Source organism: Equus asinus, chromosome 1 (assembly GCF_041296235.1).
Source record: "Equus asinus isolate D_3611 breed Donkey chromosome 1, EquAss-T2T_v2, whole genome shotgun sequence".
Taxonomy (NCBI): domain Eukaryota; kingdom Metazoa; phylum Chordata; class Mammalia; order Perissodactyla; family Equidae; genus Equus; species Equus asinus.
In genome coordinates, this window is record NC_091790.1 from 126701572 (window position 1) to 126717157 (window position 15586).

A 15586-nucleotide genomic window follows, 5' to 3' on the forward strand; every position below is an offset into this window, starting at 1 on the left:
CACAAAATTAAGAATAGAACCACCATACGATCCAGCTATTCCATTGCTGGGTATTCATCTAAAGAACATGAAAACACAAATGCAACAAGATACATACACCCCTATGTTCATCACAGCATTATTCACAATATCCAAGACCTAGAAGCAACCTAGGTGCCCATCAAGGGACTAATGGAGAAAGAAGATGTTCAATATATACACAATGGAATACTACTCAGCCATAAGAAATGATGAAATATGGCCATTTGTGACAACAGGGATGGACCTTGAGGATATTATGCTAAGTGAAATAAGTCAGAGGGAAAAAGTCAAATACTGTATGATCTCACTGATAGGTAGAAGATAAAAACAATGACAAACAAACATACAGAAACAAAGATTGGATTTGTGGTTACCAGAGGGGAAGTGGGCAGGGAGGAGGGTGAAAGGGGTGATTATGCACATGAGTGCAGTGATGGATTGTAATTAGTCTTTGGGTTGTGAACATGATGTAATCTACAAGAAATGGAAATATAATGCTGTACAGCCTAAATTTATATAATGTCATAAACCAATGTTACCACAATAAAAAGAAAAAGGTTTGGAAACAGATAGTGGTAATGGTCGCACAACATTTGGAAGGTACTTAAAGCTACTGAATTGTACACTTAAAAATGATTAAAATGGCAAATTTTATGTCATGGATATTTTATCACAATAAAAAAAAAAGCCAACCAAAAAAAACCCAGTTAATTGAAGCATACCTTAGGTTTAGAACTGCAAGTGACCCACCTACCTCTGCATCTTTACCTTTAAGCAATGCTTTAGAAGCTAATAAAAGGTACTTCTTGAAATATCAACTAACTGAGCAGCATAATATAAAAAAAAAAGTTGTTGGTTTCATTGGTTATAATAAGAGTGTGAATATCTCCACAGTATTTAAGCTAAAGTTTAAAAATAAGAACCATTCTGATTAATTTTGATCTTTATACCACAACTGTATATGTTGTAATATCTAGACCAGAGTTCTCCTAAAACACTCCCAAAATATATTCACTTATGGGTAGAAAAGCCCCAGTACAATGTGTGGCTCACTGATACTCTAAAATGTTGGTTTTCATATGAAAGCCCAAGTAATTACACTGAGCTTAATAGAAACTTTGGGATTTTACTATCTCTGTCTCCATCACCAGATAATCACACGTTCTGTGTAACTATTTAATGCATTGCCAAAAACAGTAAGACTAGAGAACAGAAAGCCCAGATCTGGATCCTCTCTCCTTTGTTCCCTCCATTCCTTCCTTCTTCTCTTTCGCTCTTTCTCTCTTTTTATATACATTGTAATTAAAATTAAAATAAGCTATCATTACTTCTTTTGTATAGCACATCTTACGTACAATAAAACATGACAATGTATAATCTTATTATGAAATAAGTATACCAAACCAGAACTACATGACTTGGATAATATATTTAAAACTTTCTAACTGTATACTTTCTCACCTTATCACATTATATAATAGTAAGAAGACGAAGACGGTGAAGAGGAGGAGGAAGAGGAAGGAAAGGGGAAGGAAGAGAAGAAAGAGGAGGAGGAGGGAGTGGAAGAGGAAGAGAGAAGAAATTATTAAATGGAGTAGTACTTGTAAAACACCCAGTGGAGTATGTAACCCAGAGAAGGTACAAGGCAAAGTGAGGAAAAATGCTACTATAAAGCTTGGGAATTAAATGGATCTGGATTCAAACGCTTGGACAAAATATCTCTATACAATACAGATAATCTTAATTCCAAGTGTGGAAGTATGTTGCAAGGATTTAATAAGTAAATGCAAGTAAAGTCCTTAGCACAGTGCCCAGTATATAAGCATTTAATAAATTATTGTTATTACTATTATCTTTCTATATAAGGTGTCATATAGGAGACTTGTTTTTTAAAAACAATTTAATATTTAAACTAAAGATGTCATCCCTCTCTACTGAGAAATTATGAAGATTAATTTCATTTCAATGGATATAACTAACGAGTCAAAATATGGTTACTCATAAGGCATCAGACATTATATGCTTTATTAATCTATTTTAATGTGAAGTTTAAAAATACCCATTTGAGAGGGGAAAGTTGACGTATGCAAAGTCATTTAATGAAAAAGAACATTTTTGCAAAAGTCAAACTCATTACCATGAAATGCAAGCAAAACTGGCTACTGAACATCCACATTTTAAAGAAATGTTCTGAGCGCATAAACATTATACTGTGATTTATTTAATTCTTTTCCTTTTTAAGAGGTCACATTATGTTGCTCTGCTGGGGGGAAAATAGCATAGGCAGTGATGTATATGGCAACAAATTCTCTGTAAACCCTCTTATACAAAATGAGTCATTATTATTTATTATTGGACTTTTACGTTGTCTGACCTAGAATTTCTGATAAAAGACAGTGAAAACAATCAGAGGTGATTGGTTTGTCAGGCAACAATAGACCAACATTTATAAGAGTAGCTGTAATTGAGGAGTAATGAGCCCTGGGGGTAAATGAACAAATTAACTAGAGAAGAAGTAGAGTCTTTTGTAACTAATGCCTTGGCTGTCAAGACACAATTTGGTTTTTGCTCTTTACTAGGCCTTGACAGTGTCAGTTGCCCTAGAACACAAAGTCTGTCAACAGCAGAATCACTCATCCACAGTGCAGCATGTTGGCATGCTGCCTGTGGCTGGGATAACACATGCAAGATAGAGCATATGAGCTGGTATGTGTAATCAGAGCTTCAGCTCTTAAGCTGAATATTTTTTTTTAAATAAATCTGGAAGACAGATGTTTGCCCCAGCCAGCTCATTAATTTTGAACTGATTATGTTGCCAAGAACAAAGGCACAAATCTGTAGAGAACAGTATGAGTTTTTAACATTATTATAATAATTAAAAATATATCTATTATTTAAAATTAAGTCCTGCTTACAGGACCGTATTTAACTTATACTGGGCCAATGCAAACTGGTCCTCCTACTAAGTTATTCCAAAGTCCTGTTATTTAAAAAAATAACAATGAAAAGGGAGAGAAGGAATGAGTGGAAAGATTAAAGATTATTGTTTCCTTAAAAGAAAAAAATAATGCCCCATATGCTTTTTGACTCAACCATTCATTTATGTGACTTAATTTTAATAAAATAATCAAAAGTGTTCCCATAAGTAAAAATGTATGTTGTTACTGTTGTTATTTGTGTTTATGAGATGATAGTTGTTAACCAAACTTACTGTGGTAATCATTTCACAATATATGTAAGTCAAACCATTATGCTGTACCCCTTCAACTTATAAAATGCTGTATGTCAATTATATCTCAATAAAACTGGAAAAAAATTTCCCCTATTTAAAGATGTGCCATAAACAATATTAGCATTGTCTATATAAAAAATATAGACAAACTAAATGTCTAGCAATAGGAGACTGGTTAAATAAACCATACATTCATACAGTGGAAGACTACAAACCCATTAAAAAGAATTATATATGTCAATAGCCAGTGAAATAAAAATCTCCATGAAATATTGGTAAATAACACACACATGCATGATGGTCCTAAAGGGCAGTCATTAAACTGTAAAAGGTAGTTTTTCTCTGGATAGTGGACTCAGAGAATTTTTGTTTTCATTTTAGACTACATTTTTGAATTTTTTAAATTATTTACAACAAGGACATACTTTTATATTTATCAACATAATTTTAAAGTACATCAGAATCACCTAACATACATTCGTATGTTACAATCATCTAACATATATCTAACATACAACCCCCAGAGAACAAAGCAGTTCTGGCTGTAACTGGATCCCATGCAAATAAAAATAGTTAGCTGCAGTGATACTGTGCTGTATCAGAGTACCCCCCTAGGAAAGTTCTACCTCTGGTTCTGGCCTTTATGCTTTAAGAAAGTCGGAGAATAAATATTTGATAATTCCCAGAATACAAAATGAAAAAGGAACAGAAAACATGTCTATATAAGAAAGTTAAAGACATCAGTGTTCATTAGAGTATAGAGCTACAGGCATAGGCTTTAGAAGAGTCAGGGATCCCAGTCAGGGATACTTGGGTTTGAAACATCTTCTACCTGATACTCTGAGTTAGATGGCTTCGGCCTTGTTAAGCAGCATCTCTGATCTTCAGACACAGGAATTTACTTACCTCGTACGGTTGTTCTGAAGATGAAATTTGATAATACGTATAAAACATTTAACACAATGTCTGGCAATAATAATGGTTCAGCAACTGAAAATCATCATTATTTGCCAAGAACACTAATCTATGATGAGTTGATGATGGCTCCTACTACTTCCAACACACTACATACACACACACACAGACACACACACACACAAAATAAGATACTCTTGTAAGGAGAATGCCAATCAAATTTTAATGCACAAAGGGAATAGAAAATAAAATAGGTTTAAGTTAGACAAGGACATGAATATTAGAAATAATTTCCTGAAAACTAAGCTAAGCAACAATAATGGGGTGTTACAATTGTGGAAATTTCATCACTAAAAATACTTGAGAAAAGAACGAACCCCCTAACCTTGGTGGTTTAGACATTCACCTGCCTGAGAGGAGAAGGCCAAAAAACTGAATTCCCAAAATTCCTTTATGATTTATGATTTGATGATATTTTAATTAAATTAACAGGGCATTCCATCATTCTAATGGTAAATTGTGAAAGACAATTTTAAGGAAAGCACAGACAGCTCATCTTTGCAAAGGTAGTTCTTGATTTTACAAGCTCTAAAAAATTGTGGAGAATAGATTCAAAAGAACTCCTGTGTAAAAAAAAGCTAGGAGGGTATTGGGGGTCTCACAAAGGGTTTCTGCCCACATGTTAGTCAGTAAAAGATAGAAAATGAATTCACGAGGAAGGTTTAGAGACTATGTAATTCTGTGGGAAGATAATAAGTGATTAATGGGGAAAGGGAAAAACTAAACATCGAAAGATCAAAAAATGTAAGCTAACATTTAGGAATCAAACACTACTTGAAGTTCAACTCTATAAATGGCTAAAACAGTGTTTACCGTTATTAGACGCTCCTTGATCAGATTGTCTCCAAACTTATGGCATGCTATGAAGTTCTATCTAAAGAGTTCATTATGTGAATCAAAGAGAGTGGCCTTGGATTAGCACTGTTTCTCTATATTTATTTTTATATAACACACCATTTACTAGCACAAGCAGATCAGAGCATTTCTACTGTTCTGTTGGGACAAGTTTGCAATTTTGTAAAACAGGAAGTGAAATGAAATATGGATTTTTTTCTTGCCTCACTTTGGGATTACCTTTTAACAACTGTCATAGACTTCAGAGACTCTCAAGTCACTAGGTAAAGTTCGATGACTATCATTGTAGAAACAGCACTGTCCAAGTGGTTAAGAATCCCAAGTCCAGTTCCAGCTTTGCCACTAATCACCTGTGTGCAAGGGCTGGACTGCTTCATGGATGTGGTACTCATGCAGTTAGGTAGGGCCCTTCACTCAGATGGCCCCCACAACTGGTTTAATGCTCTGCTGCTGTCATCTCAAAATTCTTAATCACTTTTTAAGAGAGGCCTCCCATTTTCACTTTGCACTGGGCCCAACAAATTATGCGGTCACTCCTGCCTAGGTGAGCTTTGTAAGTCACTTCTCCTACTTACTTCTCATTTTCCTCAATGTAATCAACAAACCAAACTCTCCCTTTTATCCTAATTTTTGCAAATGCTGTGTTATCAGGGCACATATTATCTTTGTCAAATTGTCAACACAGTCATGCTCTTGTTGATACTTTAAATATCACTTTCTGATCCTATAAAATTAAGCCAACTCACAACTATGAGAATTACATTTCCAAAAGAGATTTCCTTTATTACAAAGAGACTATCATTGTTGCTTGAGACTTTCCTTGTCTGAATACCTTCTATTAAAAAGTTAGGAGCACTATACCATTAATTGCGCTCTCTATCTTAAAGGTATATTTGGCAATCACTTTCTTTTCAAAAGCGTCTTTGTTCAGACATTTAGTGCACACACTATTTCGTGGAATCGGGGAGGGAGGAAGTACACTCCAGCATTGAGTGATTTACAACAGAAAGTGTTGTTTAAAAAGACTGCACCGCTAACCTTTAGATCACATATTAATCAGGACAGAATGTTATAAAAATTAAAACACTGAGTGTGGGGGAGCATGGCAGCACAGTCACAGGTCTATGTATCTGTTTCCTTCTTAGCGTAATGGAAGAGGTCCTAAACACGGCACCTTGCGTTTCACTATCCCTCTGTTTGGCCCCAAATTCCTATTACTATAATTACTTTAGATTTAAAAACCCATAAAGATTGTACTCAAGTGTGCAACCTCAGAGAGGAAATGTGGTGGCATATCTAGAGATTTCCATTTAACACATTAACAAATGGTACCAAGAAACACAGGGATCTGCCATTTAAGCCAGTAATCTGCTTCAGAAACATCAGATGTTCTGAGTGAAGATTCTGATAGCTTATCATTTATTATGTTAAATGGAAAAAATACTTAACATATTTGTATCAATCCAGACCCCCAACCAACTTTTTAAAACCTAAGTAAACCAGTAAAATATACACTTATCAAATGCCAAAGTGCATTGAAAATTGTAAGAAATTCTCATATGAGAGAGTAAAGTGCTACAGACATCACTTCCTAATGAAACAGTGAATAAGACTGGTAAAAGACAGATGTTTGTAGGCCCTACTTGGCCTCTCAGTTCCAGCAGAAAACATGCACATCTCCTTGGTTGGCACCTGGCCTGCTCTTCAAATCATCTACACACAATTCTGATGGTCTACTAATTGTATTTGGAATTAAATCAGGACTCTTCCCAGATATCACATTGTTAAAAACTATTGAGTTTGGAGGGTGTAAATGCAATTAGTTGCCTTATAAATATCAGCAAAAAATAAACCATGAAACAAAAACATCTTATTGAGAGATTCGTCTATTCTGTGAAAATTGGATTTCAAAAATCAAGAGGCATTCTACTGTGAAACTATTAACTGGAAAGACATTCTGCAGTTTATGTATGTCTGTATTTTATTTATTAGCTAAACTATGCTCTAGGTAGGTGTTAGATGCTACAGGCAAACAAAATAGATGAAGATGCCGACTTTCGAGGACTTAAGTCTAACAGCACCATGAAAGGCATAATTAGTGTGGCTTACTAAGTTATAACAGTTACATTTCCTCTGTACAGAAATATCTGAGTTGACTACACAAATGACAGATAAATACATTTTGCCTAAGATTATTGAGATGTCACAGAGGTGAGAAATATCCTACATATAGCTAAAAGCTAGATAACCAAAAAACAATTTTGTACAATAGATACAATAGGCAACAATCACAATTTTGTACAGAGAAGTAATGGTCCAGCTAAAAACTACATTTCTTATTTCCCCTTGCAGCCAGGAGTTATCCAGTGGGATGGACACAGAAATAATAGAACAAGATTTCTGGAAATCTCTTCAGCTACCTACCTCCAGGTTTCTTGTGACACGAGAGAAAATAAACCTGTAATCTGTTTAAATCATCTTTTAGTTGGCGTGTCTGTTAATCATATTTAAACACAACTTTAAGCCTTACAGGTTCCATAACTTTTCCATTTATCACTGTATATACAACTTTTATACCTAAAAACAATCTCAACTAACCAATTAAAATATCTGATCTGGGTTAAAAATAAAAAGTCTAATGTTAATCTAAAATTCATTTGTAATCCCACTAGCAGCTTGGTACTGCTTCAGGCTGAGAAACTTCTGAAGATTCAGTTTAAGGAGTGTGGTAGACTTCTATTTCCACTCTCTGAGCTCTTCCTTCTGATCCTATCCTGACCCTACTTACCAGCTCACAGGTGGTGATTTCAGTAATGGCACTATGAGATGGCTGGCAATGGAAGGCCTTTCCTTGACTGTAATTATGTGTTGGTACTCTCTGGGATTTGTCGATGTTCAACACTGACTTATTCCTCTCTTGGATGGTTTCCTGCATTGTTTGAAGATACCCAGTTCATCCAACTGCAATGTTACACTTGTGGCTGCCATTTACACCCACCCCCACTCAGTTTCCATCTGAAAGTGTATATCTACCCTCTTTGTGCTGAACTGGCTTTGCCCCTGGCAGGAAACCCTATTAAATCAAGTCCCAGACCAGCTCTATCCCTTAAGGCCCACCTCTGCTTTGATTTCTGTAGAGGCTTATGCCCAATGAATTGCTCAGTCATCAGGCAGACATCTCTAGCCTCAGCACTTCACTTTTATCATCCACGGGCATGTATCAAATCCAAATAAATAACAGTAGTCTCAACTTTACAAAACAAGAGTGGATTATCTGGTACCTTGTACCACTCAAACTCAAAGGGAAATATTAAGCAAGCTGAGTAATCCTCTCAAAGACATACTAAGATTAAAGAGAAAGGTAAGCACACTTTTCTTTAGGGAAAACAGAAATAGCACAATATTCCACACTTTCTTCCAAAGTAATTTTTCCCTTGTTCTCTTCAGCCTGGATAAATTTATACCCCCAAGATAGATTTTGGACTAATTGTCAAAACATACATACACACATATAATTTGCATACAGCTCTTTCAAATTCATATGTAGCCTAGGACCTCATTTCTAGAAAACAAGAATGTATTATGTCTTCTGTTGTTTTCAATGTTAGGAAGGCCCTAGATTTTATTTATCAGTCATTTCACTTACCCATAGCAGACTCCTTTCACTTTTTCTTACTCTGCTCTCCCAAATCTTCAGGATGGTCCTTAAGACTCCCATAACCCCTTCTTTCTTTGCATATAATATAAATTTCTACTTTACCAAGAGAAAAGTGGTCATCCAGTGTGACCTTCAGATTTTCTCTTATCTAAAAATTAAATTGTCTTTATTCATATTTAACACCCTTCTGTCTCAAGTGAAAGATACCACCATCTTTTCAAACATAAATTGCATGACTCTGATCTTCTGTCTGCTTTTTCTAGAATCAACATTCAGATTTTTTTCTCATTTTCAAATTTCAGATTCCTTCCCTTTTGTCTACAAGCATGCTTATATGTCCTCCATTGTCAAAAACAAACAAAAAAGAAAACAAGGTACTCCATATCTCTTTCACTGTCCTACCAAACTTCATGGAAATGCAAAAAAATTTCTTGCCATTTTCTCACTTCTCAATCACTCTTTAATACTGCAGTCTTTATTCTGTTCCAATACATTCTAACAAATCTGTTCTCACAAAAGTAAACCAATGACTCCTAAAACCCAAATACAATACAGTTTAAATTCTTCCATGAGTCTCTGAAGAATTTCACATTTCTTCCTGGATATCTTTATCACTTCTTTGGACCTAATTCTCTGATAATACTTCCTATACTCCTGAGTTAAAATCTCTAGAGATGAAGGCCAGAAATCTGCATTTTTAACAAACTTTATAGGCATTGTTGACAAATGTGAAAGATAGAGAATTACTGGTCTCAGACCTAAAAAAACTTGAGAAAACAATTTGGTTAAACAACAATCATCTAGTCATTACAGAATAAAACTCTACTTTAACAGTCATTTGAAAACATTTGTCATTTTCTCCTTTTCATTATCTTATCATAAGCTGAATATTAAGGTTGAATTAAGAGTTGGGGCATATTACAGTATTTAAAGTTTTATAACAGGATAGAGCAGTTTTAACTAAAGTTAGCAGGACAACCAGATGGAGACAGGATAACCATAACTGGAAAATGTCACTAGAAAAATGTGTTTATTATAACTTTGATTCTATGTTCTTTGAGCAAAGCATTTAAAGAACTTCATTTACTCAGCAGATCCCCCTTGGTTCTACTGCTTGGTGAACACTGAGACCACTGGTTTCATTCACCTCCCTCTCTCAGGAGGCATGATTGGAGGTTGGATTGCTTTGTTGAAAAGCTTTCTCCCATGAACTGTTTATTAACATTCGCAGATTTTTCAGCCTAATTCAGGCTGAAATAAATGTTAATAACAATGTTAAATGATTTTTTTTGCTTCTAAACATTGATTTGAAATTGCTTAAGAATAATCCAACAATGCTAGCACAATAATCATCATATTGAGCCAGTTTCTGAGATAGATATAGCAAATATCAGAAAAATAATCATTTAGCAGATATATCTTCAAAATAAAATAGCTGAAATTACCAGTGTGGGCTTGGAGGAGAAAAAAAAAATGGATTTGTAAACAGAAGTCCTAATATTGAATTCCACTACAACATCATGTTATCTGTACAGTCTTAGACAAGAACCTTGGTCCTCTCTGAGTTTTTTCATTTATCAAACAAGAGCGAATACATGTTTAATGTGCCTATTTCAAAGGATTTCTCTAAGACCCTAATGCATATGAATCATCAGAATCACAACATGTTTTTATAAAGTCATAAAAACAAAACAAAACTAAATAAACAACTATTTGAGTAGAAAAGGCCGTTTTGCTATCAAAGAGATGGTTTTAGGGCAAAAGCAAGTTTTTTTTTTAATCAATTTCTCTTCCAGCGGTTCCTAAGGCTGGTTGATGGAGCAAATCAAAGACCATGGCACAAAATGAATGTGAATAAAAAGTCAGAATAAATACTGAAATTGAAAAAGAAAATACTGGTGAGGTAGCTTACAGTTAAACATATAACAAAATCAGAGAGAAGCAAAAAGCAATAGAATATGTTATATTTTAGTTTTTAATCAACAGTGCAATATCATAGATTTTACACCTATAATATATTTTCAAAGGTATCTTAGGTTGATAACCTTGAAACTAAGAAATAATAAAAGTTTTACATTTTTCACATTGAAATGAATTCTTAAAAAATATCGTATATTTTATTTCACTGAGTCATTTTTTGAAAATGGTTAACTGATATAGGATTCATTGAAAAATTCATAGCCTTCCAGAATATTCTATTAACTGGAACATCTAATTCTTATTCAGTCTGAATAAACAGTAGTTTACAGCACATTACCTAGCCCTCATTTCTTCCTGATTATGACTGTACACTTCTTCAGGCCAAAGGAAATATTTGTGTAGCAGGTAAGAATGAGACCTTGAAGTGAGACACACCTACACACCCTGAATTTGAATCCTCTTACATTCTTGCTACTCAAAGTCTAGTCTTTGTGCCAGGAGCAACAGTACCGCCTGGGAGCTTATTAGAAATGTAGTATCTCTGGCTGGATCGACTGAATGAAAATCCGCATTTTAACAAGAGCCTCTGGTGAACATTAAAGTTTGAGAAGCACTGGCATACATTGCTTTTTAAATTTGTTTCCTTGGGCAAGTTAAAGGAATCCGCAAAGACCCAGCTTCCTCATTGAAAAATGAGACTAATAATGGTGTCTGGAGCATAGTATTATCCTGAAAAATAATCAAATAATGCCACTTAGTAAACACTCACTAAGGTCTAATTGATATTAAATTTCATGATCTACCTCAAATTTGTATATTCAAAATATTTTCCAATATATTTATTTATGAAATTATATTGATATCCCATCCAGATAAATTAAAGCTCCTGTAGGGGCCTGGCCCCACGGCTGAGTGGTTAAGTTTGCACACTCTGCTTGGGCCACCCAAGGTTTCACCGGTTGGAATCCTGGGTGCGGACATGAAACCACTCGTCAGGCCACGCTGAGGTGCAGTCCCACATGCCACAGCTAGAAGGACCCACAACTGAAAATACACAACTGTGTACTGGGGCGCTTTGGGGAGGAAAAAACAAAAAGAAAAATAAATAAAATCTTTAAAAGAAAAAAGCTCCTGTAATCCAGAAGTCTCCCTGAATATAAGCCTACAACAAAAATAGAAATAAATTAATAATGCCATCTTGCATTCATTTACAGTACAATGTAGCACCTGCTTTTCAATCAGCCTCAAAATATTTCTCTTCTAAGTAATATGTTTTCTATTTTTGTAGAATAAAAAAGTTAAATAAAAATTCAGTTTGAAAACAAACATGAATCTTTCTCCCTGAGATAAACTCTAATTCTACATTGGAAATTAAGGCTGTCCTGGAACAAATACAGTAGCAGTGCTGAGATCTGTAGAACATAAAGGAGCTAAACTTAAGTTCTAGCATTATATCTCAACAAAAGACGTACAAGAATTTTACAAAGAAATTTTAAAACTTTATTGAATGGCATAAAAAAATTGATAAATGGAAAGAATATCATGGTATAAATAGAAAGATAAAATATCATAATGATATTAATTCTTCCCAATCCAGTCTGAGTCAATGCAATACCAATCAAAATCCCAGTGAAGATTTTCTTGGATAATAACATGCTGAATCCAAAATTTAGATAAAATGTGAAGGTTCAAAAATATTCAAGATCCTTCTGAAGAAGAATATGGTGACAGACTGGGCCTACCAAATATCTGGCTTGATAACTGGAGCTCACTGGGGAAAGGCAAACTATTTAAAATAAATGGTCCTGAGAAAATTGGTTAGAAAAAAATTTAATTTGGATTGCAGCCTAAAACTATATACCGATATTAGTTGCAAGTAGATTGAATAAATCTGAAAGACATGGAATCTTTTAGAATAAAAGATATAAAAAATGTTTATAACCTCAGGGTAGGGAAGGATTTCTTAAACAAAATACACAACCTAAAATACCTATAATTTTTTTAAAAGTTGACTTTGCATTAAAATTAAGAACTTATTTTATCAAAATACACCATAAAGACAATGACAAGTCACAAACTGGAAAAAGATATTTGCATCATATATAACTTAAATGAATTACCATCAAAAATACGTAACCTACCAATCAATTAATAAATAAAAATGTTCAAAAGGTATGAAGAGATATTTCACTGAAGAGGAAACAAGAATGATGAATGAATATAAAATAAGATATCTACCTCATTAGTGATAAACAGAGGTACCACTTTACACCCATTTGATTGCCTATAATTAAGAAGTCTGACATTGCCACTTACTGGCCAGAATATGGACCAATAGGTATTCATATATTGCTAGTGGAAGTCTAAATAGATATAACTATTTTAGAAAACAATTGTCATACTTTTATTAGGCTGACTTTGTGAATATTCAACAGTCTAGTAATTCTACTATCATGTATCGAGCCTACAGATATTCCTGCACACGTGTACTAGGAGACTCATTCAAGAACATCTGGCAGCACTATTCACAGTAGCACCCATCTGGAACAATCCAAAGAAGAACTGACCAACAGAAAATAAATGAATAAATTGAGATATATCCTCATAAAATAACATTTACCTGTAAATAAAAATGAATTAAAACTAAGTACACACATCCAGATAAACAAATGTAATGTTGATGGAAGAAAGCAAGTCACTGATGACTACATACAATATAATATGATTTTAATAAAGCTGAAAAAAAGAAAACTAAAATATCTTGTTTAGTAAAACATTTATGTGAAATATAACTATTTTTAAAAACAAAGAAATTAGTAATAAAACATCTAGCATACTGGCGCCCTCGGGCAGGGAGGCAGAACGATGGGATAGGAGATGACTACAAAACCAGGTTTACGGGCACTGGCAATATTCATGGGTTTTATGTTGTACGGTAGATTTAAACATTATTGTAATGCATCATAACTTACATATGTATAAAAAGATTTATGTACCAATTAAATACACTATTCCTATGTATAAAAACTGCCTAATATAAAAAATAAGCTAGTAATTAGACTGGTTTTTTTTTTGAGGAAGACTAGCGCTGAGCTAACAACCACCACGAATCCTCCTCTTTTTTGATGAGGAACAGTGGCCCTGAGCTAACAACCCTGCCCATCTTCCTCTACTTTATATGTGGGACACCTGCCACAGCAAGGTTTGATAAGTGATGCTTAGGTCCACACCTGGGATCCGAACCAGTGAACTCCAGGCCACCAAAGCTGATAGCATGAACTCAATTGCTACACCACTGGGCCAGCTCCAAGCTAACTGAATTTTGGGGGTTCACAATGAAATCATGATATTTCCTCTTTGGTGAATATATTTGATGAACACAGTTTCAAGGCAATGAAAACCTCCAAATAAAGCATGAAACATAAATAATGGACAATCATAAAATGAGCGGATCCAATTTAAACTCACCACGAGAGCTTTAGATCTGTTGCTTAGAAGTTTCTCAATATCCCTGGCTGCAATTTCCACCAGCTGGCGTGCATTATTTGGTTCCACAGTATACAAATCTTGGTATTTCTCATAAATCTGTGTGAAGGGAAAAGAATATTAATAAGAACAATTGCCGGGCTGGCCCCGTAGCCGAGTGGTTAAATTTGTGCGTGCGGCTTCCACAGCCCAGGGTTTAAGCTGGTTCGGATCCTGGCCGCGGACATGGCACTGCTCATCAGGCCACGCTGAGACGGCGTCCCACATGCCTCAACTAGAAGGACCCACAACTAATATATACAACTATGTACCGGGGGACTTGGGGAGAAAAAGCAGAAAAAAAAATAAGACTGGAAACAGTTGTTAGCTCAGGTGCCAGTCTAAAAAAAAAGAGCAACAATTGCTAATTCGGCTCATACGTTCACATTACTATGTATTTAAAACCATAAAGAATTGATCAGAAAGACCCACCCTTTCCTTTCTTCATCTTGATCTTTTTGGAGTTCAGATGTGTCAAAACATATCTATAAACATAAATTTGTTATAAGATCACCAGCTGACCAAAACATTATGTCATGTTAACAAGCTGTAAGACATCTTGTACCACAATGGTTTGTGTACGCAATTTTGTGACTTGAAGTTGTACTCTCCAATCTCAAAACCTGGTATTAACTGCCATCAGCTTTTTAAAGAAAAAAGTAGGCCATTCTAGAAAACAGAAGGAGAACTGAAGAATGGGAGGTCAAACCTGGAGGAAATGTGCAGCAAACAGAGGTAGAAGGAAGGGGAAAGCAATAATGTATTGAGGAAGACTTCCCACTCTTTCCCCTTGCTGCAACCACTGAGGCTTAACAGTATGCTGGCAAACGTCATGAAGAGAGAGAAAGACAGAGAGACAGGGAGAGTCAGAGAGTCAGAGAATGAAGCTCCTGCTAAGGTTCATCCAGGTGACACAGAGAGCTTCATTTCACAGACAGAGGAGATGAAGGTCATTAAGGTCTACATTAAAGTTTGGTTAAAACTGTAAAAGTGTAAATATTTTTAATTACCAAATTCAATTTTTTTTAAAAAAATCATTGAGTCAAACTATACTGAAAGTCAGCTAGGCAGCAAAAGAAAAACAACTACATTTCTGGCTCGCATCAGTGTCTACGGAAGGATTTCCCTACAGTGGCATAAGATGCACCTGGTTTACAAAACCTGTACACTCCTGGCAGGAGAGGAAAAATGAAAGAAACAGGGAAAAAAACAGTGACTGTGTTTGTGGCTGGAGGGCTGAGCTGAGAAGGAAATCCCTTATGCATCCAACAGATGGGTTGCACATGCATGACTAAACCATCTTTAAAAGCTAGGGCCTGGCAGGTTTTTACCATCTTATGAGAAGTGAATCCAGGCACAAGCAGGAATCAGTTCAACCCTGCTTTTTTCTGGCACAACTC

At 35.0% G+C, this 15586-nt stretch overlaps 1 protein-coding gene across 23 annotated transcripts in view; it reads right to left on the reverse strand.

Moving 5' to 3' along the window:
* CACNA2D1 (calcium voltage-gated channel auxiliary subunit alpha2delta 1) overlaps positions 1–15586 on the reverse strand; it is a 516207-nt gene that overhangs the window by 395625 nt on the left and 104996 nt on the right. For 21 of the 23 annotated variants that reach the window (XM_014855387.3, XM_044768108.2, XM_014855384.3 and 18 more), the window contains exon 3: positions 14130–14246. The exons of the other annotated variants lie outside the window; for them this stretch is intronic. In XM_014855387.3, the coding sequence (XP_014710873.1) occupies positions 14130–14246 (117 nt within the window). The remainder of the gene's footprint in view (positions 1–14129; positions 14247–15586) is intronic. 23 annotated transcript variants of the gene reach the window in all.